The sequence below is a fragment of the Canis lupus genome, chromosome 12 (assembly GCF_011100685.1).
Source record: "Canis lupus familiaris isolate Mischka breed German Shepherd chromosome 12, alternate assembly UU_Cfam_GSD_1.0, whole genome shotgun sequence".
NCBI classification, from domain to species: Eukaryota; Metazoa; Chordata; class Mammalia; order Carnivora; family Canidae; genus Canis; species Canis lupus.
Genome location: NC_049233.1, coordinates 26,504,822 through 26,532,318, shown reverse-complemented (window position 1 = coordinate 26,532,318; position 27,497 = coordinate 26,504,822). Strand labels below are relative to the sequence as shown.

Below are 27,497 nucleotides of genomic sequence, written 5' to 3'. Positions count from 1 at the left end.
AATATGCTTTCTGGTCCTCTGTCCCTCTCGGCACCCTCTGGAATCCCAATTAAATGTAGATTTTTCCTTCTGAGGCTGTCATTTATTTCCCTTAACCTTCCTCGTGGTCTTTTAATTGTTTTTTCTTTTTTTTCCTCAGCTTCTTTCCTTGCTATCAACTTGTCTTTTATGTCATTCACTCTTTTTTTTTTTTTTAAGGTTTTATTTATTTAATCAAGAGAGAGAGAGGCAGAGATACAGGCAGAAGGGAGAAGCAGGCTCCATGCAGGGAGCCTGACGGGACTCGATCCCGGGTCTCCAGGATCAGTCCCTGGGCTGTAGGCGGTGCTAAACCGCTGAGCCACCGGGGCTGCCCTGTCACTCACTTTCTTCTAACTCCTTAACCTCGTCGTTAGGACCTCCAGTTTGGATTGCATCTCATTTAATTGATTTTTAATTCTGGCCTGATTAGATCTAAATTCTCTGTGGCAGAGAGTACTGTTTCTGACTTTTTTTCTTTTGTGCTGAGTTCTTTCTAGTCATTTTCTCAATGCAGAGTGGCTAAAAACGAGTTGTACTGGAAAAAGGAGGAAAAAAAAGAAGAAAAAAAAAAAAGGAGGGGTATCCTCTGGTTCTATACACTGTAAATCCCTCGACTTCCCCTGGAGCTTTCCAGCGCTGCTCAGTCCAGAACTTGCTCTTCCCCTGTCCTTCCAGCTGGTCTTCTGGGGGAGGGGCCTGCTGTGCTCTCAGGTGTGTGCACCTGGGGGAGCTACCCTGCCCTCTGCCAGGTGCACGGCTCAGTGGGAGCTGTTTACCCCATGAGGCCCGTGTCCCCTGGCGCCCTGCCTCTCCGAGGCACAGGGTGACACCAGGAGGAGCAACCCCACTGGTGGAGGCCAGCTCCCCAGCCCTGGAGTCAGCTCCCGCAGTAACCACCGCAGCTCCCAGTCCGCAGGGGCCTGGATGCTCCGGGGCGGGGACGCCAATCTGCACAGCTCGGGGGCGCCGGTGGCAGGAGCCTCCCCGCTGTCCTGGGCCCTCCCCACTTCTGCCTGCCCCGGGGGGAGCGCAGGATCCCCGCTGTGTCCCTAGCACCCTGGGTCCGGGGCCTGCGCCGCTGGCATCGCTCCGGGGCCGCGGCTCCCGAAGGCAGCAGGGCGCAGCCCCCTCCGCCCGGAGCCCCCCCGACTCCCGGCTTCTCCCCGAGGCCCCGCTGGGCACTCCAGCCCTTTACCGCGCTGGGCCACGGGGTGTAGGGTGCTGTCCCCGGGGCACCTCCTGTTAGTGACCCCGGGAGGCTGGGGGCCCCACCGCCCTCCTGCGGTCCTGCCCGGGTTCCCAGCTGAGCCTTTCCCTCCGGGAAGAGTCCGGTGCGGATTGTTAAAGTTCCCGCTTCCCGTTGCGGGCTCTCTTGTCCCGGGGCTCCTGCCCCCTGTAGCCGGCTCCTCGAGGGGCCCCTCCCCCACTGGATTCTTTTTTATTTTATTTTTCCTCCTTCCTATCTTGTTAGAAGCACAAACTTTTCTCTCTGTAGCGTTCCAGCTGTTCTCTCTTTATTTTTTTTTTTAAGATTTTATTTATTTATTCATGAAAGACACAGAGATAGAGAGAGGCAGAGACACAGGCAGAGGGAGAAGCAGGCTCCATGCCAGGAGCCCGAGGTGGGACTCGATCCCAGGACTCCAGGATCACGCCCTGGACTGAAAGGGGCACTGAACCGCTGAGCCACCAGGGCAGCCCCCTGTTCTCTCTTGAAATCTCAGGTCGAATCCATAGGTTTTCAGGATGATTTGAAGGTTATCTAGGTAAGTTGGTGGGGCCAGGTGACTTGGGGACCCAACTCCTCTGCCATCTTGCCCTACCCCCCATCCTCATACTTTTGTTCAGAAAACTAGCATAGCTCTTTGACATGAAGTAAAAATATATGGTCGCTTTTCTCAATCTCAATCAATAAGCTGTGAAAATTAGTCCTAAATTCTGGGGATAGGTCATCAGGCATGAGTTTGGTAGTGTGGCTTTTTGCCACTTGCTCTTTTGAGCATCATTTCATAATTGGGTTGCCTCAGGAGATACTAGATAATGCTTTTACAATCTGACATTCCTATTCTTGAAAAACTTGGCATAGTTGTAGTGTAGTTATGACTTAGATGCTGATAAATTTTACATCCATGTTGCAGCAAATGGTAATTCCTTCTAGGAAATGGCATATTTTTCCAATGTTACAGGCTTTGCATCCTATTGTATATTGATGGAAGAAGTGAAGCAAATCATTAATTAAGCACAGCCAATCAACTTCAATCTCAAACAGGTAATTTTCCAAAAATAAATCTAAATTCTAGTTTGCTTAATATTTTAATTACCATATTTAAAATAAATTTTATATTAAAAGAATATTGCAATGCCAACTACTCTATGAGACAGTCAATAAACTCTTTACTAATTGAGAAACATTAATGGCAAATTAATATGTTGATTTACATCATGTTGATATTTGAACAATTGGTTTCTGAGGAAATCTAATTATCATATGTCATATATTTGGTGATTGTAAAGCTGTATTAAGCTTTTCAGTGCCTTCTAATGAAAAAAATACATCTTTTTCAAGTAATGTTACTCAAACTTTACTCAGTTAATAGTAGTATACATGGCCTAAAAGCATAAACTTTGTATGGTAGGCTGAATAATGGCTTCCCAAAATGTCCATATCCTAATTCCTAGAACCTGTGAATGCTACCTTATATGGCAAAGGAACTTGTCAAGTATGGTGAAGATAAAGATCTTGAGTGGGTAGGTTATTCTGGATTATCCATGTAGAACTTATGTAATCACAAGGATTGTTTAAGAGGGGCAAGGGATCTGAGAGATAGAAGGCGATGTAAAGACAGCAGAGATTTGAAATGCTGTATTTCTGGCTTTGAAGATGAAGGAAAGGGCCATGAGCCAAACAATGCAAGGAATGTATCTCTGAAACCTAGAAAAGGCAACGAAGATGGCAACATGTGTCATTCCTGAATTGCTACCCTTAATAAGGAAAACTAACCATTATACAATAATAGGACACTACTGAGAGGTCCTAGAGTCCTAGAACACAGGGATGAGGCTAAAGCACAACCCTATAATACAGATAACAAGACAGACTGCATTAGGAAGGTGAGAGAAGGGGCTACCTGTTGACCATATTGTTCCTCCACAGGCCAGCACAGCACCACAAGGAATGGTCTTCCCTAACCATTTGGCTTCTCCAGTGGGGAAATAAAACCCACATGGGACAATTAATGTCATCCAGCACTTCTGGTCTCTTTGTGGGAATCACCAGTCTGATCTCATTCCACTGGGACTGTAGAACAATCTGTGGAACCCCACCACTGGGAATCTGACTATAATGGAGAAAGAAAGAGGGGCTTACAACAACCAGATCTCATATTTTAGCAGTCTGAGTTCATGTCTGCAGTGCCCAAATGGTAATCCCAACCAGCAGCTTTGCTCATCGTAGGCCCAAGCTAGTGGTACCTTCTGACCAGGGAGCTCAGCAGGGTGAAGATCTGCTGGATATGGATCTTCAAATGATGAGTTTTGTCAGCCCCAGAACCTGCGTTGCACACACCCAAGCAAGGAGCTGAGTCACAGTCCCATCAGTTGCAGAGTGTCTCCCAGCCACATCTGACGGAGGGGAGGGTAAAACACCTGGAGGCTGTATATCTCAGCATCACTCAAACTCAGAGAAGGGCTAGCAGAGCTGATAATTTGCAGAGCAAAGCCAACGGGCCTGTTCAACCAAGGAACTTGAGGTGCAGGTTGGTTTGAGTTAAGACAACAAACAAAGAGCTCTACTAGCCTTAGAGCTGCTTCTCCCACTACACTGGGGCAGAGAAACTAAATTTATAACCCTTCCTGAATACAGCCTCCAGAGCACACAGGAAAACTGATTAGATGGCTTTTTCCATCTGAGGTAAAATCAGTGGCTTCACCTGACCAGGGAATTCACCGCAATCTTCTTGATTGATTTAGGCCCCCAAACAATGAGCCATACAGGCCCTGGGTCCCATCCTGCTGCCCTGCCAGGACACGGAAGCTAATTCATAGTCCCATTAATAACTGAATATAGTACCTTTTCTTCTTTATTTGGTGACTGATGCTTACAATTTATCCTCAGGGGAAGGTATCTGAACCAAGGACAAATCTCTTGCCTAAGCAGGGGACTTTTTGGTGACTCTGGCCAAGCTTCATTCTTGACCTTCTTGTGTTTTAAATCCAAGAGACGATACATTCTCCTTTAAGAGTAACCTATTCTAAATTGAATTTCTGTCATTGGCATCTAAAGTGTCTGACAGATAAATCCACCTACACATATATCTTGTTATCCACCCATTTTTCCATTGTGTTTAAGCCTACTTAGATCATTTCATATTTTCAATATTTTGTGAGACTTCAAGCATTTCATTCCCTCGGCCTGAAATTCACTTTCTTTAAATATGTCTTAAAACATCTAAACATCTTAAGATACAACTTAATATCAAAATAAAATGTCTTAGATGAAGTTTTTCTTTATTCTCGTAGTTGCAAACTAACTTCTCCATGTTCTTATAGCTGGTGATTTCCTTCAAATTTGAACTTGCAAAATGTATACATCAGTCTGCACCTTAAACCTCCTGTTCCCCAGGATCTATATCCTTTTATTCATTCAATTCCTTCTCAAAACACTTCTCAAAAATTTTATTAATACTAAGGTGAGATTAAATGACTGTTGGTTACAGTATTATTAGTAGCTAATATTTTTAGATTAAAAATGACCCAAATAATAAGCATAAGTTGTTAAGTTCTAAAGGTAGAAGTTCAGATATTAACAAAAAATAAAAGTGATTCCATGAGTTTTTAGGCTATCATATTACTCTTGGATTTCTTGGGTTAATTATTGTGTGAAATACACTATTTAGTTAGTATCATTAGGTGTCTTATAACAGAAGGGTCTTTAGATAAACCCAGATATCTGAAGAAACTGTAGATGTTAAAAAAATCACAACTGAATCAGTATGTGTGGCAATGATTTTATGTTCTTGTGGTTATCTTTTTTAAATGCAATCATATGTATAACAACCCTCAACCTTAAATCTTTAAATGGACTGTTGGCTTTAAGACAGAATAAAGATACCACCTCTTTTTCTGTCTGACTCTACTAGATAACAAGAGGAATGAGGAAGAAAAATGAAAATCTGCCTTGATGATCAGAAAATAAAAAGAGATATAGAAAAAATACATATGCATATATAACATGCTTGTAGAAAAAATAACCCAGGGATGAGGATGAATGCGTAAAACATGTCTACTGGTACAGGTTTCATACAAAGGTGTTGGGATACTGGCTTTTCAAGGGTAGAGGGCTACTGTATGTGGCAAAGTTAGTGATCCCTCTCTTGGAAAAAGCAGTTTTGTTTCAAGGATGAGAACTCCTGCAGAAACTTCCCTCACATTTAGTTCATAGTAGGATCTTGCAAGGGAGAGTGAGAAAATCTACCATCTTTGCAACTGCATGGCAGAGTGAAAGAAAATCTGTGGGTGGGAAGCAGTTTTCAGCTAAAGAAAACCATGTGCCAGGGAAAAGATGTATTATGTAAAGCATAATATATATATATATATAAAGTAAGCAATATAAGTGTGTTTAAATATATGAAGGTAACCTCTAGAAAAGCCAGGAATTATATAAGCTACAGAATAGGTGGGACAATGGAGATTACAGAGGTGGAAGAAAGTAGTTATATAGGAATTTCAATATCACTTGCAGTAGAAAACCAATAGGCACTGGGAAAGAAATAGATTAATTCCACTAAATAAATCACAATTATAAAGGACCACAATAACTTTGAGAGAGCATAAACTTTTAAAATTATCAAAGGTAAATATACACAGTGAAAGAAACACAGACCTTAGTAAGAAAGAAAATAAATAAAATATATATTCTAGGAAAAAAACACAAATTTTTATCTAAATAACTTTATTGCTTACATTGATCTAATTGATTTAACTCAACTGAGCAAAGAAGATGGCAAAACTAAACCAATAATTAATTTCATCTCCATATATATAAATGAAGTTTGCTTATCTATTAAAATAAAAAATATGCTCACGTTGGATAATCAAGCAAAACCCAACTACATGTTATATATAGGAGATATAAAATAAAATAACTTGGAAAGCCTTGAAAACAAAAGAGAAGAAAAAACATAGCAGGAAACTGAAGATTTAAAAATATCAGCACATTATCAGATAATACATAATTCTAGTAAGAAAAGACTATAAAATAAACACTGATTCACAGTGAAAATTTTATAATCATGATCTATATACAAAATAATTGCATCAAAAATCAAGAAGAAAAATTCATTAGTATGAGCCACTCTCAAACTATAATAGATTGAATTAGAAAAAAAGATCTAAATAACTTTATTGCTTATATTGATCTAATTGATATAACTCAACTGAGCAAAGAAAGAAGTTACATTTTCCATATACCCATAAAAAGTAACAGTATTCGACAAAAAATGCTTAATAAGTCAAACAGTAAAAATACTAGAAACAGTATACTTTCTCTATAATGTGACAAAACAACAAAGTAGTCAGAAAATCAGTAAGACAAGCAAAAATGGATAATTTATATACTAATATTACTTCTCATTTACTCTCTACCTTTACTTCAAAGCATGTTTTAAGATTTAATATTTTTCAAGCTTAACTGTTACATGAAACAGCAAGGTATAGTATAGTGTTTCATTTTACATGTTTATGCTATCGTGTTTTAAAATTATGTTTATATATTTAAATTATAACATACATATTCTTGTATATGCAGAGCCATTTATGAAATTATGTATCAGAATTTGTAATTTTTAGGTAGTGAACTTGAAGAAATCAGAAAATAGTAGGATGAGACTTGCCTTTCTCTTGAATTTTTTATCATTTGCCTATAAAACCCATTACATATTATCAAGTACTCAAAGGGTTTGCAAAAACATTTTATATAGATACTCTAAGTGCAAACATACATAGAAAGCATACAGAAAAGTGTTAACTATTGTTATCTCTACCTAGTGGGATTTTAGATAACATCTATTTCTTGTTTATATTTCACCATATCTTATGTTCTCCCCTAAAGTATATGTCACCCTTACAATTGGAAAAAGCAACTATAAGCCTTTTTCCACTTCGGAAAACAACAGCAAGTCTACACTGAGATGGTCTCCCATGCTTCTGAGAAAAATTGTTAGCTCCTTAGTGTAGCATTCAAGGCTCTTCATAACACTGTCCCATTTTGTATTCCCAGCATTCGTTTCTGCCTTATCTGCCTCACACACCTGTACTGGGCAAAGAACGGACTCCAAATTTTCATAGTTCATTGATAATTCCATGCAATTGTTTATGCTGCTCCTTCTACATAGGATAAATGTCCTTTCCATTCCTATCCTTTCCATTACTATCAAACCCTTTATTTTATTTTATTTTATTTTTTTAGATTCATTTATTTACTTTGAGGGGAGTGGATGGAGAGAGAGAGAATCTCAAGTGGACTTCACACTGAAACCCAATGTCAGGCTGGATCTTGGGACCTGAGCCAAAATCAAGAGTCGAACACTTAACCAGTTGAGCCACCCAGGTGCCCCTCAACCTCTTCATTTTAAAACGTTCATTTAAATGTTACTTTAGTGATATTGACAAGTAAGATTAATCACTACCTCATCTGATTTCTTTTTTTATAGTAGAATTAAATACATATATCTTATATGATGTGCTATGTGTGTGGATGCATGAGCATGTATGTATACACACTTTGGGAAAATACTGATGGTATGGAGAAAAGAGGAAGTTGTGGGGGAGGGATCAAGCATCCAGGGTGATGGAAGAGTACTAAAGGAAGAGAAGGAGAGAAGGGTGTGGAGGGAAGAGAGAGAAAAATAAATGAAAGAGAAAAAGAAAATAAAATTGGTTAATTATAATTCCATTGAGCCCTCATCTCCAATATAATAAGAGATTTGAGTTGCTGCTGGAGACACTCAATTTAAACTTTTCCAACTATGAACAATTTTGTTTGCTCAAATAGAAAAGACAGGTGATGACCTGATCCTCTGACAGCATGTCATCGAGTTTGTGACTGTGGTGATTACTATAATGAAAATTTTCCTGTGCTAAGCAGGTGTGGAAATCTGGAGATTGTTGTTAACCAGATCCCATATTTACTGATAAAGCAGGGAATCAGTACAAAAGTTCAACAGAACTTTTTCAAGTAAGTCATAATTAATTCTGAGAACTTTGATAAGAACTAACTTAAGAACTATTTGGTAAGGAGTCATTTCGTTTATTTGTCCATTTTGACACAAATATTATAAGCATCAAAAAAGATGACTTAAACTGTGAGCTGCTTTGGACTGAATTTAGAAGAATAAAAACTTTATCCTGAATTAAGAATAACTTATTTTTGATCATTGATTTTGATGCCAAAGGATATTTCATATGGCTTCCACAGTGTTCTAATTAAAAACAAACAAACAAATAAAAGCCCAACTGTAGGACTTCTTTATTTATTGTTTATTCAGAACAACTTTTTTATTGGAATTTCTAAAGGATTTTAGTTTTGAGATATAGTTACATTAAAATGAACAAAAAAAATAAAATGAATAAAGCTGTATTTCTAAAAACTATTTTTAAATATAAATTTTAGCATATTTAGGTTATTCTGGAATTCTGATTATTTTTTTGGTTGAATCTAGCAACCTTCTGACCCTGTACAACATATCCAATTCCTGAGCCTCAATTACTCAATTAATAGTACTCCCCTCATATGATTCTTGTTAATAATTTCAAAGTAGGTAGTACAATAATGATTCCTATGTTAAGTTTCTATTATACTTTACTACTTTTGGGGGGTAAAAGAATTTAAAGACTATTTACATTTTAAATATTTTGAGATAAAATCTTTTGCATAATATTTACAGAATAAGTATTCAGTGGCCTCAAATGGGAATGCAATGTACAACTGAAAACAAATGTGATTAATTAATAACAAAGCATTTCTACTTTTGACAACAGTGCAGTAGTTTGTAAGAGTCTCATCCTCTTATATATGGCTATTAAAAATTGTGTGAAAAAGCTGAAAAAATAATTATTTATGATATTGGAAAACAACCTAAGTCAGGCAGAACTGGAGGGTAGATGATCTCAGTAATGGAAATTTTCACTGGGTGATATTTGAATTTAGATGGCTTTTCACTCCACACTATGTTAGGTAGTTTGAATATAAGTGCAAAGTCAAGAGTCTAATTCTTTGAAAAGGTGAGACCAGAGTTCAGGAATACCAGAGGAATTAAAATGTCAGGGGAATATTGGCAAAAGGAATATCCATAGAGAAGACAGACCAAAACATGTCTATAAACTTTCCCAATATCCTTGATTCTTCCATAAATTATGTACATGAAGGCGCCCTGAAGATAGCAATAGATGAAAGGTTAAAGCACTAAGTAGACCTAAAGCAATCTATACATTCAATGCAATCCCTAGCAAAATACCATCAACTTATTTCACCAAGTTGCAACAAGTAATCCTAAAATTTGTACAGAACCAGAATAGACCCCAAATAGCCAAAGGATTGTTGAAAAAGAAAACCAAACCAGTGGCATCACAGTTCCAGATGTCAAGCTCTATTACAAATCTGTAATCATCAAGACAGTATGGTACTGGCACAAAAACAGACATATAGATCAATAGAACAGAATAGAGAACCAGAAATGGACCCTCAACCCTATGGTCAACAAATCTTTCAACAAAGCAGGAAAAAATATCCAGTGGAGAAAAGACAATCTCTTCAACAAATGGTGTTGGGAAAACTAGACAACCACATGCAGAAGAATGAAACTGGACCATTTCTTCACACCTTATACAAAAATAGACTACAAATGCATGAAAGACCTAAATATGTGACAGTAATCCATCAAAATCTTAGAGAACACAGGCAGCAACTTCTTTGACCTCAGCTTCAGTAATTTCTTTCTAGACATGTCTCCAAGGGCAAGGAAAACAAAGGCAAAAACTAACTACTGGGACTTCATCAAGATAAAAAGGTTTTGCACAGCAAAGAAAACAGTCGACAAAACCAAAAGGCAACCTACAGAATGGGAGAAGATATTTGCAAATGATGCACCAGATAAAGGCTAGTATGCAAGATCTATAAAGAACTTATCAAACTCAAAACTCAAAGAAAAAATAAACCAATCAAGAAATGGGCAGAAGACATGAACAGACGTTTCTCCAAAGAAGACATACATGAAACAAAGAAGACACATGAAACAAATGCTCAACATCACTCATCATCAGGGAAATACAAATGAAAACCACAATGAGATACCACCTCACACCAGTCAGAATAGCTAAAATTAACAAGTCAGGAAATGACAGATGTTGGAGAGGATGGAAAGGAAAGGGGAACCCTCTTACACTGCTGGTGGAAATGCAAGCTGGTGCAGCCACTCTGGAAAACACTATGGAGGTTCCTCAAAAAGTTGAAAATAAAGCTACTCCATGACCCAGTAATTGCACTACTGGGTATTTACCCCAAAGATAAAAATGTAGTGATCCAAAAGGGTCCCTGCACCCCAATGTTTACAGCAGCAAGGTCCACAATAGCCAAACTATGAAAAGAGCCCATATGTCCATCGAAAGATGATAAAGAAGACATGGTATATATATACAATGGAATACTAATTAGCCATCAAAAATGATATCCCGCTATTTGCAATGATGTGGATGGAACTAGAGGAGATTAGGCTAAGTGAAATAAGTCGATCAGAGAAAGATAATTATCATATAATCTCACTCATATGTGGAATTTAAGAAAAAAAAAACAAGATCATAAGGGAAGAGAGGAAAAAATAAAACAAGATGAAATCAGAGAGAGAGACAAACCATAAGAGAGTCTCAATCATAGGAAACAAACTGAGGGTTGCTGGAAGGGAGGGAGGTGAGGGGACAGGGTAACTGAGTGCTGAACATTAAGGAGGGACATGATGTAATCAGCACTGGGTATAATATGAAACTGATGAATCATGGACCTCTACCTCTGAAACCAATAATACGTTATATGTTAATTAATTGAATTTAAATAAATTTTTTTAAATTTTAAAAATAAACCACTGAGCAGGGATTTTAACTGCACACTTAAAAAAGATAAGACAGAGATTAGAATTTAAGTCTAATCAAATTCACTACCTGAAAGAATAAAACTCGACATTCTTCAGAGAAAGCTAACTGAATTCAATGTCTAAAATATAATATTCACAATGCCCTAAATACCAAAATAAAACAAAATACTAACTGCGAATTAGAAGGAATATATATAGGACCATTAGATAAGAGAAAAAGTGATCAGTAGTAACCAAATCTGAAGTTACTTAAATGTTGAAAGTAGAGAACCAAAAAAAAACTAAAAAAAAAAAAAAAAAAAAGTAGAAAACCAGACCTTTAAAGCAGGTATTATAAAAATGTTTGGAATTAAAGGGCAATATTGCCATAAAAAATAAACAGATGGAGAATCTTGGTGGAGAAATATAAACCATTAAAAAATTAATAGATATTCTAATATTAAAAAGTAAAGCATATGAAATGAAATCAGGTATCCCTCAATGGCCTCAACAAGCTTAAGGAAGATGCCAACAAGCATGGTGAGCTTGGAGACAGAGCAATTGAAATTATCTTACCTGAAGAACAAAAAAGAAAACAAAATATTTTTAAATAGTGCATAGAGTCCACCCATCAGGCAACATCAAGCAGTCAAACATATATGCTATTATAATCCTCAAAGCTGAGAGACACAGAGAGAAAGGAGGGAGGGGAGGAGAGAATATCAAATAAGACAAAATACAAACAACTGGTCAACTGGAGTATAGGTTATCTAAATTTTTTTTATTCTGTTTTTACAATTGTTTGGTAAAATTGAAAATATATAAAAAGGAAAAGGAACTAAAAGAAAAACTATGCTGCTTCTCATAAAGTGCACTTTAAACATTTGATTCACCTCTATAATAAGTCAACACCTCTAGGCTATTAAATAAGACACTTTAGAACAAATTAAATTAGAGTATTTACAGTAATGGTTAAAAATTCAATTAAGGAAAAGTCCAACATGTATATAATCCATGATAGCAGAGCTAATTATTCACATTCATAATAATCTTAGAGAGAGACTAATCTTTCCATAACTTTATTTTCAAAGACAGAGTAATATTGAAAACAAAGATGAAGACTTAATTAAGTCTTAAAAATAGATTCTGAAAAATTAACTGCATTTGCTAATGAATTTGTAATGCAGAAAGCTGTTCTATTGAGTAATATTAAATAAATACAATTTCAGTGTGTCAGTGGCCTGAAACATTTATTTTTCAAGATTTAGACCAACCTGCTACTGAGAGTTTGGCTAATTTTAAAGAGAATTGGGAGTCTGAATTTGGGTCGGATTACTTAAGGATATTGTAAAGCAGAGCCTCTGCTTATCTTGAGTTTTATACTTTATGCACAGAGTCATACCTTCTTATACATACGTACATACATACATACATACACATACACAACTACAGACAATTAAACAGATTAAACAGAAAGGTTAATTGTTCTAACACAGAAAAATTATTTTAGTTTACAGTTTACAGCTTTGTTTTCTCTGAGAACACATTAAGGAAAATGAAGATCCTTAAAGTGTCAAAAATAATACTTTCCTCTAATTTAGTCAGCTATATTTTCAACAGAATATATCACTCTATAAAGTATGTTTAAAGTCACAAGTAATTTGCAAATTTAAGATTGTGGTATGAAAACTATGGTAGTAGTGTTCTACAGCATTAATGTTAATAGGTTCATTAACTTGGATTTATTTGTATGTATGGTTATATACAAGTCAAAGCAACAGTCTAAATAAGAGTAAATGTGAACAATGCAGAAAATAACATAATTTAATATAGTGAGGATTATCTAGTTTTTCCACTTTTTAATGTGTTTTGAATTATACAAATTATAGCTACATATATACTTGTTAAAAATGTCAAATTTACCAAAAATATAGAACAGTCTACCTTCACTGTGGCCTTGCATCTACTTTATTTCTTTCTCCAGATATAAATATGTTGACGTTTGTTTTTGTTTTTCCAGAACTTTAAATTATTATAAACTTTTATTTATGAATGTATGTATATATATTTGTTTCATGTATTTTCCCCTAATGAAAACTACTAAATATTATTGTGAAGAGTGTCTTTTTTACCTAATAATATAGACATGCCACACATATCCTAATATCTATTAAATAATTTCATATCTATATGCCTTCCCTTAAAATTATTGCTCAGTATTCCATCGTACAGATATAGCAGATGTAATCATTTTCCATTGAAAGAAATTCAAGTTATATGCAATTTTTACTATACAAACTTAAATACAGTATTCTGCTTCTTCATACATCTTTGAGTACAGGTGAATTGCAATGTCAAAGGCTTTGATAGATATTGAAAACCCGACTTCAAAAAGATCATTGATTTACAATTTCATCATTAGCTTCAAAGGTACTGTCTGCCATTCTCTTTGCAGCGCTAAATATTATAGAACTGTTTAGTATCCTAAGGTCAAGACCTGTATTTATTTGCATTTTTCTGTGATTAAGTATTTTTATTAGACATCTTTTCTTTCCTATTTTTTTTTTAATTTTTAGGACATTTTTCTTTTTTTTTTTTTTAATTTTTATTTATTCATGATAGGCACACAGTGAGAGAGAGAGAGGCAGAGACACAGGCAGAGGGAGAAGCAGGCTCCATGCACCGGGAGCCTGACGTGGGATTTGATCCCGGATCTCCAGGATCGCGCCCTGGGCCAAAGGCAGGCGCCAAACCGCTGCGCCACCCAGGGATCCCAATTTTTAGGACATTTTTCTACGATGTTGTTAACTTTGTTCTTACTTAGTTTTTAAGAATTGTCTTTAGTTTTAGTTTAGTCTTTGGTTAGAATTTATTTTCCTGAACTGTTGGTGAAGCTCATTATTAAAAATAAAAGCTTAATACTTATTTATTGTAAGACATTAATAATAATAATGAACTCTGGAAAATTTAGTCCAAACATTTATTTTTATATCCCTGAATCTAGAAACTTCATTAGGAATATGATAGGTATCCTTGAGGGCAAAGGGATGCTCTCTAGCAGGTCAATAAATTCTCTCAATATGTATGGAAATATTTGTGTTTGTTCATGTGCTTGCCTTTTTTTTTTCCTGGGGAGAGCACAGGTCTTTTCTTTCTTTTTTTTTACTTTACTTCCTCCTTTACGTTCACTTAATTCAATTTAAGGGAAGGGAAGGGAGGGAGGAAGGGAGGAAGGAATCGTCAGGATCCTTAAGGACTGAATGGGTGTAGGAGGGTGGGGGAGGGAGGGTATTGCGTGGTCGTAGTTATTTCTTTTTGCGTTTCTTTATTGTTTTCTGTCTTCTCTTCTTTCTTTCTCTCTCTCTCTTTCTTTCTTTCTTCTTTCTTTTTTTCTTTTCTTTCTTCTCTTGCGTCCTCCTCCCCTGCCCTCCCCAGCTCCCCCTTCCCTTTCCTTCTTTTCATAAGATTGCCAATTTACTGTAACAGGATACAACCGGTCGTGCGCCTGCGCGGGGAACATGGCGGCCGCCACAGGGCGGTGGCTGCTGCGCCGAGCGCTGCGTGGGCTGCTGCTCCCGAGCCTCGCGGGCGCCGCCCCGGCCCAGAGCGCGACCTCAGCCTCTCTCACAGCCGGGGCGCGGTCGTCGTGGAGCGCCGGTGGCAGGTGCCGCTGGCCGGAGAGGGCGGGAAGCCGCGCCTGCCCCGCGACACCGGGTCTACAGGCTGGTAGAAGACACGAAGCACGGGCCCAGGGGCAGCCTGGAGCTCATCCTCACGCGGTCGGTGGAAGGACTGGGAGTCCGGGGTGACCTGGGCTCAGTGAAGAAATCTTTGGGCCGGAATCGACTGCCACCTCCAGGTCTGGCTGTATATGCATCCCCTGAAAACAAGAAACTGTTTGAGGAGGAGAAATTGCTAAGACAAGAAGGAAAATTAGAGAAAGTACAGACCAGGACAGGTGAGATGACAGTGAAATTTCTGAGACGCTGTCACCTGGAGGTGGGGATGAAGAACAACGTCAAATGGGAACTAAATCCCGAAATAGTTGCCCGCCATTTCTTCAAAAATCTTGGTGTTGTGGTCGCCCCACAGGCATTAAAGTTACCAGAAGAGCCCATCACACGGTGGGGCGAGTCCAGGTGTGAGGGGACGGTAAATGGACTTGACGCTGTGAGAGTACCCATGTCTGTGGTGAACTTTGAGAGGCCCAAGACCAAAAGATACAAGTGCTGGTTAGCCCAGCAAGCTGCCAAGGGAATGGCCCCCACCAACTCCCAGACGATCTGAACCTTCTCTCCCTCAAAAGCAGAAGAACAGATTCGGAGGAGCAGTGGAGCAACAGCGGGCCAGCGCCCTGTTACCACTCTCAGCTCTGACCAAATAATGAAACGTTAGAGAGCATATGGGGACATCAGCCTAAACTGCGTGCACACATTGAATCCTCTGTATATCCCACCCCCGACTTTGACCGTTATCACATCAGGCCTTCCTGGGACGGTCTTACTCAAGGAGTACCAGGTTGTAGGTTGGATAAGCTGAATATTAATAGATGAAATAGTCTAGATCCTGTTGAGCCTGGAATTGTGTTGGAACAAATGGAAGAGCTAGCTACTGTCTCTAGTACTGGTCTCATTCTCATATAAACTGAACATTTGTATCTCAAGAGGAAATAAAGAGGTTGTGTTCTTTTTTAAAAATAAAAATAAAAATAATAAAAAATAAAAGGATACAACCCAGGAACAGCCAGATGGAAGAGATGCCTAGGGCAAAGTATGTGGAAAGGCACATGGAGCTTCCATCACTTCTTCCAGTACTTTCTTTTTAAAAAATAGGTTATTTATTTATTTGAGAGAAAGAGAGAGTGCACACATGGATGAAAGGCAGAGGGAGAGGGAAACAATTTTAAGAAGACTTTGCACTGAGCTGGGAGTCAACAGGCTCAACACAGGGCTGTATCCCACAATCTTGAGACCACCACCTGAGCCACAACCAAGAGCCAGATGCTCAACTGACAGCACCGCCTAGATGTCCCACTCTCTCAGTACTTTAATATGTTTACCAAAGAGGAATCATCAGATTCTCAAAGGAGTTCCAAACCACAGGAGCTTATCACTATTTAGGACCAAACATGCAAATATTCTCAAAATTTATTGCATATGAGTCATCCAACCTTGATTCCAAACCAGATAGACTGATACAGAAAAAAATATGTCTAATGAACATAAATGCAAAAGTATTAAAGTATTCATGTATAAAAGCTTCCCATGTCTAAGAGAGATCGTATACCATCATAAAGTTCAATTAACACAGAAACTCAGTAGTATGATGGTAGCAAATTAGGAAATGTCACTCCCACAATAAATATGTCCTTCCCATTCTAATAGGCAAATATGATAACTTGAATATGCTAAGGCCTTTGGAAATATTATCAATAAAATAGCAAAAGCTTACTATCTTCACTTTTATTCAACCTAGGAAGTCTTAGTGCAATAAAACAAGGAGATAAACAAGGATTAAAACCCAAGACTATCATTATTTGCATATGTTTTGGTTGTTTACACATAAAATACAAACAAACCTATAAATAAGTTATTGAAATTAATAACTGAGCAATTAACAGTTGAATAAGTTTACTGGAGAAAAAGTATACAAAACTAGTTGTGTTTTTATTTACCAGAATTAAACTGAAAATAACAATAGTAATAGGATGTTATTGATAATAGGGTAGATTCTACATAATAGATGGATTCCACATAAGCATAATTACATTCTTGTAACATTCTGGGAATGTGAAAAGAGACTATTTAAAAGATATCATCAAAGTACATATGTTATGATACCACTGATATCAATTATTTAAATGCATATGATTATTGCATAAATATCTGCACAAGATTGTGGTGATTCAATAAGTTAATGGCAGTTATCTCTGGCTACCAAGATCTCAGATAAATTTTACTTTCTCGTAATACCAAGTATTCAATTTTGTCCGAAATTAGCTTTTGCTGTATACCTAACTAAAAACTAGAAAATAGGTATAATATCATTGCAAAGCAAAACTCAAAAACCTGCAAGGTACTGTGAAAATTTATTTATCATCATGACACATTGTTTCTTTTTTTTAAACTAAAACAATTTATGTGGTTAAATGGTTGCTGATAACAAGCACTGCAATTTATATCATTCTGAAAATAAATTTGTTCCCAAGAACATAAGCTAATGTTACTCATCCTACTTTGATCTGTTTCAGAAATCACAGCAGAGAGTGACATACATAAGAATATAGCAAAGTCCTTTGCAAGCTGAAAAAAATGAATTCCTTAATGAGGGGAGAGTAAACACCGGAGAAACCATCCCACCAGAAGGGTCATTTAAGCTGGGACACTGATAAAATTTGGAGAGTCACCTGTGAGAAGAGATATCTGATCCTGCCAAAAGAGAATACAGAAAGAAGACAGCCAAGGATAGAAACCTAGCTAATATCAACACTGAGAACCCCTAACAGAGTCATATATATAAAATCAGTAAGATACTCTTTTGTGGAAAGAAAACATGCCAGTGAACAAGGAGTGTAACTGAGTCCACATGGACACACAGCAAGCTAATAATCATGAAGCAAGATGCTGGTGTAAGGAAATCAACTTTATTTGGAAAACCAGGAATCTGATGGTGGAATATTGTCCTAAAGAACCGTCTTCCCTTGGCCTGAAATTCCAGCTTGTTTTATGTTAGCCAAAGAAGGAGCTGGGAAGGGGTTGGGATCACAAGATAACTGAAATCTCTAGACATCTGAGGAAGGTCGTATTACTTCTTTGGACTTGGTCAGTAGATATTAGGAGTTTGGTCATGTTGTGTCTGTAGATCTTAAACAGCATAGTTATATCTGTACATACTTCCTTTTCTCCTTAGGTGAGGTAGATTTTGCGTAAAAAAAAAAAGTTTTTGTAAATCTTAGCTGTAACATGCCTTTGTGCAGGGCTAAGCACAAGTTTCAAAGTAACAAGTCACAGTAGCAAGGGAAATAGAAGCAGTATGGAGTCAGATGTGCTAAATTTCTCTCTGACAAGAGGAAGTTGTCACTGATCTGACTACTTCCTGTTGAAACACGGTCAACAGGGGCAACATTGTGGAATGGAATCATTTGACTTGACTTCTGAAATATTCTTTAGTGCCTCTTTTTGGCATTGGGGTCTTAGAAATAACCATAAGCATTTCTATGGAAATAAAAGACAAACGCAGATTAACGGTTGAAACAAATTATAAACCCACTGCTCTAGTCCTGAGTGTTGCCAGTGAGAAGATTTTTAGATGTTGGGCTCAAAGCATTCTCAGGTGAGAGCATGCAGTAGCATTCTGATAGATAGATTTTTTTCTGGTTTGTATTTCAAATGTCTCCGGTGATCCTTTTGAATGGCCCACACAACAGGCAGGAATATTGTCTATACATGAGCTACTGTGGCAATTTTTCTGAAGTTTACCTCAAATTGTCTAGCTTCAGTTTGCAAGACTTTAGGAGAAAGGGTAGTTTTTAGTTCTCAGTGATTTCAAGTGAAGAGAATGGGAGAAAAATTTAATTTGGAGAGTTATAATCAAATATTTGAGGAAACCAGAAAAATTCAGCATTCAGGTTAGTTTTGTAAGCAAACAACACTCAAAGACAATTAATGAGAATATAGTATCCACAAAGGTGTGTTTCTGAAACACAATTTTTCACTCTAAAATCATCTTCATTTTGATCCCAAATTAAGAATAATTTGTTTGCAAAATAAGTCCAGTTTTAACAGACTTGACCTACTTATTTATATAAATGCAGCAAGAATAGTGATTGACCATATAGGTTCTCTTATTTTATTTATTTATTTATTTTTATATAGGTTCTTTTAAATCTGCCTCATTGGAACTTTTTAGGAATTTCAGTTCAGACTTCTAACAGCCTTTTAAAGACAAGAGCCAAGCCAGATATCTGCCATAAGATTCGCCTGCAATACCTGTGTTGGTGATTTGAGTGAATCACTCTCTTCTCAAGGTCCCCAAAATATCTTGAGGTTCCTGCACCTGCCAGGAAGTGACATTCTCTACTCACCTAGTAGGACTACTGGGAACTCTATAGTAAAGTATCACACTGATTTTTTTTCCACCAGGCCTTATTTGGTTGCATAAAGGCAACCTTAGCTCCTTAAAGATGTCTGATCATCTCCAAGTCTGTGTATGTGTCCCACAAATATGACATTCCAGTCAAAACCTTGGTAATAAAGCAGTTTTCAGTGGTGTCCTGTTACAAGGAGAATAGTTTCTTATTGAATTATGCAAATGATTATAATTGCCATGAAAGAAAGAATACTCACTGAGAGTTTCTCAATTCTGGAGAGTTCAGGTAGGGAGAAAAGATAAATGTTTTAATATGTGCACAAAGGAATATTCTATCAAATTTCTGTAAGTCATAGATAGCTTAAGAGAAAGTTTCCTTAAATCTGAAAGAAGAAATATTAAAAAGTCAGCAATGTTTCAAATGAAAGTCATAAAAACTATCATTTTTCTCAATTTACTTAGTCCCATGTAGCTAACTAATTCTTGTTCTGCTTGAATGCAGGTTTTCCATTAGTTCCTGAAATCCCTAGTTCAGTTTAATGATCTTAAAGATAGCAGAAACCTGTATGTATCAAAAAGTCCTTTTCATGAATCTCCTTGAAGCTAAACACATTTGTAAAAGTATCAGGGAAACACTAACTGTAAATGACAAGACTCAAAAATGCCATGGGTAAAAATCTGATGAAAGATCATTATAATGCTGTTGACAAGGAAATCTGGTTATTTTTGTGACACACAACATTTCACTAATTAGAATTACATATGATGACATTATACCAGGACATATTAAAACTTTAGGAATTTTGTATAATTTCTGCAACAGTTATCACATTCACCCAGGCAATATAAGGTTTATCATCGTTTTACAACGCTTCCCACGTCTCTCAACATACAAAATAAACAAGCCTAATTAGTCAAAAAGACTTCATTTAGAATTTGAATTTTGGGGAATTCTGTTAAAAAATTTCAGAAGGTTCTAAAGTACATGCCTAAAGAGGATTACAGATTATTATAAAACTTAGTATTTAATTTTCCATCTAAATTAGATGGCAATAAGAGATTCTACAGGTTATATAGTTAACAAAACTTAGCTCTTTTAATATTGAGAAGTTTTAACTTTCTTTTTTTAAAGATTTATTTATTTACTTTAGAAAAAAATATTCAAGAGTGGGGAGAAGAGGTAGAGTGAGAGAATGCTTGAGCTGAATCCCTGCTGAGTGCCGAGACCAAGGCAGGGCTTGATCCCAGGACCCTGAGATCATGGCCTGAGCTGAAATCAAGACTTGGACACTTAACTGACTGATCCGCGCAAGCCCTCAGAGAAGTTTTAACTTTCTTAAGTGTTCAAAGACCCAATAAAGACAAAGCACAGAAACTCTGTTTCTCTGGTCCAATACAGAAAAAAACCTTATGGGCAATTTCTTATCAAGAGCAGACCAATAATCTAAGAAAACTGTCTTTTTAACAGAAAAACCAAATTCCAATCTCATACCACTGTATTTTTAAAACATTCATTCCAATCTTAGTCCTGACCATGCATAAAATTCTTTCCAAAGATTCTCCTTCATAAATCTTCCACAACTTTCTTTCTCATTCAGATTTTGTCCTAAGTTTTCACTCTCTACACTACCAGTCTCATTTCAGAATGATGCTTCCCCCCTTCAGCAAAAATTTATTCTTATTACTCATACCTTTCTTACCAAAACCACATCTTGTTTTCCTTATCATTTCTAACAGTTTTAATTATGTTTTCAGACTTTTAACTTTTAAGAAGCCTTAGTTTCCATTAAAAGCTAAGTAGTAACAAAAGGTGAACTATTATACCAGAATTATTTAGATTGGTAAATTTGTGCATATATTTCATAATTTTTAGAAACATGCATTTTTCATAGTACAACTTCCAATAGAGCATAATATACATATACCGATAACAGACCCAAGTATTTTTGGTTTCTCTGTAATAAAGGCATACAAACCTATGTTAAGTAATTATGTTTCAGTATTTTATCTTTTTTGGAAAAGACTTAAGATATTCAATGAATGCAACACAACTTATCATTTAACCGAGCAAAACTTCAGAGTTTTAGGTTCCCAAAGATAGTGTTCATGCTATTTAAAAGTTTACCTAATGGAGTGTCTGAGTGGCTTAGTCAGTTAAGCATCTTCCTTATGCTGAGGTCATAATCTCATAGTCTTCAGATAGAGCCCCATGTCAGGCTCCTTGCTCAACAGGGAGCCTGCTTCTCCCTCTTCCTGCTATTCCCCTTGCTTGTGCTCTCTGTCTCTGTCAAAAAAATAAATAAAATTTTTAAATAAGGGATCCCTGGGTGGTGCAGAGGTTTGGCGCCTGCCTTTGGCCCAGGGCGCGATCCTGGAGACCCGGGATCGAATCCCACATCAGGCTCCCGGAGCATGGAGCCTGCTTCTCCCTCTGCCTATGTCTCTGCCTCTCTCTCTCTCTCTCTGTGACTATCATTAAAAAAAAAAAAAAAAAATTTAAATAAATAAAAGTTTACCTATAAATCTTTTTTTTAATTTATTCATGAGAGACCCACAGAGAGACGCAGAGACACAGGAAGAGGGAGGAGAAGCAGGATCCATGCAGAGGACCCGATACAGGACTCGATCCTAGGATGCTGGGATCACACTCTGAGTCCAAGGCAGACACTTAACCACTGAGCCACCCAGGCATCTCTACCTATAAACCTTTTTAGTTATTTAACCCACTGCTCTTAACAATTACCTCTGAAAACTTTATGAGACAAAATTGACCATCATTTTAACTCATTTTCACTGACAAAGTGCAGTAGAGGTAATATGAGCTTATTTGATATTTAGTAAACCTCGGTAGAATAAGTTTTATATTCAATGCTGTTAATTCTAAAGGCATGTCTATATTAATTAAACCAACAACCTTGAATGAGCTTTAATATCAAAATATTGCCCCTGTGGCCACTAAAAAATCAATTTGTTCCCCTTTGTCCGTTTTACCTGGGTTTCTTTTTTTATTTAAAGATTTTATTTATTCATGAGAGACACAGAGAGAGAGGCAGAGACACAGGCAGAGGGAGAAGCAGGCTCCATGCAGGGAGCCTGATGTGGGACTCGATCCCGGGTCTCCAGGATCAAGCCCTGGGCCGAAGGCAGGAGCTAAACTGCTGAGCCACCCAGGGATCCCCTTACCTGAGTTTCTGTGGGGACGTCTTAAGTGGACAGTTTAAGTCCCTGGATACCTTCATGTGGATTTGGGAAGTGCTTCAGTTTGAACCTCAGAAGGAGGTGGCTCAACAGCCTGGGGTGCTCTTTGCTCCTCCAGACTGAGGGTAAGAGGAGCAGGAGCCCATGAGGGGCAGGGATTAGCTGCCAGAGCTGGTGCAGAAATCAGCGGCTCAGCAGCACAGCAATAGTGGTGAGAGTGCAGAACAGGAGGAGGGGGAGGAGGAGGCAAAGCTGGCAGGGGTTCAAAGTTGGGACTAGCCTTCCTCCATCTCCATCTCCTATCTCTCTCTCCTGCAAAACAGGCTTTTTCTCTGGTTGCTTTTCAGCTCTCTGCACCATTCATTCAAAATAGTTCCCAATGGACTTCCTTTAGGAAGAGAAGAAATATTCCCTATCTTCCTAGGCAAAAGTTCAGAAAGAACACAGAGGAGACACCACTATAACTAAATGAAGCCCAGAGTACCTCTGTGGGCCTTGTCCCTCCCCCAAAAGTTGGGAGTTTCACTGAACCAAAAAGGCTTCCTAGACAAGCTAAGAGAGCCAAGCCCAAACCCCCTGTTTGAGGCAACAGGGGAAGAACAAAACCAAGAGTCACTAAATATTGAAGTCCCAGTTTCCAAATATCTCCCTTTTAGGAAAAAAAAAAAAAAAAAAAAAAAAAAACCTAACACAGCCACTTTTATCCAAAGATACCAAAAGCCGCAACAACAAACCAACCAAAGGCAAACGAACTGGTTCGCAGACAGATTTTGTAAAAGTCCAGCAAATATTTTTCCCTCTCCGACAGGGTTCCTGAGACAAATGCAAGCAAAGTGGCCTCTCCCCAAGGAAAAGCCCAGATGGGTTTTGAGAGAGGGTTTCCGGTCGCACAGGCCGCAGCGACTAACCCTATTTTCAACAGCCCAGCCCATGGCCCAGGAAGTGAGAGGAAGCCCGAGGAACACATGCTGTGGTTCCCCGCCCCAGTCCGGATTTACTGGAAGAATAGGGCTGGCGGGGGAGGGGGGCTGCGGCACTGGCTACCTGCAGCTGCTCCTGGCTGGCTTGCAAAATTGTAACGGGGTGCAAATGCAAACTCATTCTGCTCACCACAGGACAAGCCAGTAAATAGAGAAGCAAGATGTTGGGGTAAAGACAGCCAGCAATCCACAGAGATGGTGGGCTATGGTCCTAAAGAACCATCTCTCCTTGGCCTGAAATCCCAGCTTCTTTTGTTAGTGGGAAGAGGTTGGAATCAAAAGATGACTGACATCTCTACATGTCTGAGCAAGGTCATGTAGCTTCTTTGTCCCTTGGTCAGTTGATCTTTGTGCAAATATGGTCAGGTTGTTCCTGTGAATGTTGAGAATAGCATAGTTATTCCTGTATGTACTCCCTTTTCTCCTCGGATGAGGTAGGTTTGCAGTTTCTGCAGATCTTAGCTGTAACCTGCCTATGTGCTGGGCCCAGCAGAAATTTCTAAGCTGTAGGTCCCAACATCAAGGCAAATAGAGGCAATATGGAGTAAGATGTGCTAAGTTTCTCCCAGTTATAGGAGTAGTGTGGGTTGCAGATGTAAAAACTATATGGGGCCCTGCTCACATCTTCGACCTCTCTCTCTACTCACTTCAGTGACTGCTGGAGGATTTCCAATGCCATCTCCTCTCACCTAAGCCACTCTAAATGTGTTCATGATAGGCTGAGGTATTCCAGAATCAACACCTCTCCTGATTCCCGGATTTGTCCTCAATCAATACCTGTTAGCAGATTGGTGTATAAATATGCCAGTTCTCTCACCTCTTGGGTAAATAATTCCAAGGCATGGGTTCTAAACCACTTCCCAGAGCTCCCCATGTTTTTGAGTTGTTGCCACAGTGTTAGCTGAGTTAGTAATGTACCCATTATTCCTTCTCTTCTCTTTCTATCTCATCTTCCCATTCTTCTGCTACTATTACCTTCACTTCCTACATAAATCACTTGCACTAGAATCCTTTTCTCAAGACCTACCTCCAGAGGAATCCAGACCAAAACAGCAGAAAGTTTTCAAATAAACAGTAAGGACTTAGTTAGGAAAGGCACAGAAGTTGAGAATTTTCAGGTCATTATTGGCCAGAAGAGAGCTTTTTCAGATGTCAAATTTTAAGTCTAATGCTAAACTATAAAGTAGTCAAATGAATAAATGTAGAGGAAGCAGTGGAAACACAATAGGGAATTTTTTTGTAAATTTCCATGACCGAAAAGGGGAAAAATATCCTTACTTGCCATTCAAGATTCTCTGTTGAATGTCAGAGACCTTGCTGACCTCTGTAGATCAGATCACCTCTCCTTCCTTTGTACTGTATGTAAATAAGAAAATTTGTCCAGCTTCCAGCTGAATTTATAGTTGGCAACTGAAGCAGCCCCATACTGTGATACTGAAACTACAAGCCAATGAAATGAGGCGGGTGGGGACAGAGTGTAGGCAGAAAGTGCTGGAAGAATAAGTATAATTATTCTCAAAGGCTCAAATTAGAGTGATTGTCATTGTAAACAACAGGTTAATTTCAAAGTGTGATGTTAACAGAGATTTTTGTGACAAATTTTCTAAGTCAGAGATGATGCAATGAAGTCACACTGGAATCTGGTTGAAAGTAGCTATGGAAAATTTGAAGAGAAGGGACTCATCTTTTTGACATAAACCAGTATTCTAGTGGCCCTGTGGTAGGAAGAGTTTAGTACCCAAAATTAAAAGAGCTTTTTAAAAAAGACACATGCATGTATTAGATTCTTAAATTAGCAAAAGGAAAATACATAGGAATATCTCATTGTGTTGGTAAATGAATGACATAACTGGATTCTGACAGATGGCTTACCTTCTTTATTTTATTATTTTAGAAAATCCCTACCTGCTTTTAGAAAAATAAACAATGCTGTCCTATATATAAGCAAAATATTTTAAAAGCAGTGCAATAATTAAAATTTTTAAGTCTTTCTTAGTATATGGGGGAGAAAAAAAACAACGATTGCTCCTATACAGAAACTTCTGGTTTGGAGAACAATATGCAGATGTTGGTTCCAAAAAAGAATGTGTATTTGCAGTTTAAAGCTGTTGCTGAATTTTGAGACTAGTACTCAGAGGCACTTTTACTAAATAATGGTCAGTGCTTCTTTCTTAGTTCAATGACTTAAAGATGTTGAGATATAATATTTTCACTAAATTCTTAAGAGATAAAGTTGTATTATTTATTTGTCATTATGATTGAAGTATGAGGCACGTTTTATGATAAAACAAAAATGTCTTAGTGTATTTTAATTTAATAATTGGGAATGAAATATTGCAACTGGCTTTGGAGTAGCTGGTAAATGACAGTTTTTACTATGAGTGGATTTAGATCATAATACCTTCAACTACCTATTATCAAAGCAGAAGCAAATCTTCACTTCCGGCAAATTCACCATCCTAATGGACCTCTTGGTTCGTATTCTCTCTATTCCTTGTCAATTTTGGGATACCCCTTAGAAAGTTTCCAACAGTCTGCCCTACCTCAGTAAGATGGAGAAGAGCAATATTAATTAGGAAAGAACCAGATGAAATGGTAATCTGAGCCATTAAAAAAATCCCTTTTTGAGAAGTAAGAGTAATATGCTATTGAACAAATCAAATGGGTGTTGAAGAGTAGAAAAGGTCTCTCTGTTTTATGGCTTCAAATGTGCTTGTTGAAAAGAAATTACCTGGAATAGCATAATCCACAATCCGCATAACACAATACACTGAACTCATGGCTCATTGCTAATTCCTCTTCTATATCACTTCTAGAATTGTGGTTCTGGTGACTCTATTACCTTTTTGATGACTACTATTTATCCTTGGCAGTCCACTGCTATGAAATCTGGTTGGCTTAACCTTATTCCATCAGCAATAAATTGTACTGAATGTGTGGGAAATGAGGCCACACTTATGGGGGCCTCGGAGATAAGGAGTCTGCTTTAAAGTATGGTGAAAATAATGTGAGATGAAATAAGCCTTCTCAAGATACAGTTTTTCAAACTCCATCCTTTGAAATCTCCAGAAGGAACTTATACTCCTGAAAATTGCCTGTCTGGAACAGAGCAATGTAGACTCTTAACACTCTTTGAGATAGATAGTTGCTGATTATTGCTCCTATATAATCATTAGAATTCTCTAGAAGAAAATGAGCATTCTACAATCATGCAGCAGGATTGAATGAGGCAGGATATTTTTTACCTTTGTGAAATGAATTTCTTCAGGTAAGTTTTCTCTAAGTCCTTGAAATTGCCAAAGTGAAGAGCAAAATACTATATTCAGTAGCTTCAAACTCTCCATGTGTAGGATAACATTACATCAGAGATGACTGAGCGAGACTTACCAAGAACTTCCAAGCAGCATGGCTAAAAAACAAATTTAAGGACACATTTAAAGCTGTTTTCAGTCCGGGCTCCTTGTTGCTTTGATGTTGGGGTTGAGTTGAAAATGCTTTAAAGGACACTCTGGTGTGTGCCTTAAGGGGACAGCAAGGATGAAAATGAAAACAGCTAGAGAAAATGAACAGATTCCAAAGAAAATGAAATACTCTTGTCACTCTTAAATGTCACTTGATTTCAGAGATCCTATTTACCATCATTTAACAACTTAGAAGAGAGTATGCCTTATTAAAATATTACCCATTTAAGCAGAAATCTTCAAAATCGACAAGGGATCATACTTAAATGCATAGCCTAGAGTGCAGTGCATTTTACATACTAGTTGATGCCCTCTCTTGGCAATAACAGTCAATGCTAGATTGCTTTAGGAAGAACTATAAAAATGTAAATTACTAAGACCTGATTTGGTCTTATTGCCTTAGCTAAGTTCTAACACTTAAACTTAAAATATATGGCTGCTGGAGCTAATTAATACTGGTTAATTTGCATATTCAAGAGTCTTCCCATAGTACTCCTTCTCTCTCTTAATATGAGATGACTCTTTCAAAGCTCATGAGTCCGTTTAAATAGTGAACTGGATTGAAATTTGTGCCTTCATTTAAAAATGTTTCAAATTTTTCTCGAGCACCATATCCCAGTTTGAATTCT

General features: G+C 37.7%; 1 protein-coding gene across 1 annotated transcript; it reads left to right on the top strand.

Annotated features, from left to right (window-relative positions):
• Positions 1-3,076: 3,076 nt before the first annotated feature.
• LOC100688637 (39S ribosomal protein L9, mitochondrial-like) lies at positions 3,077-19,720 on the top strand. The gene is given in 4 exon segments (XM_038553381.1): positions 3,077-3,132; positions 14,628-14,839; positions 14,842-17,962; positions 19,016-19,720. Coding segments are annotated over 3 exon segments (855 nt in total). The 3' UTR covers positions 15,429-17,962; positions 19,016-19,720.
• Positions 19,721-27,497: the final 7,777 nt, after the last annotated feature.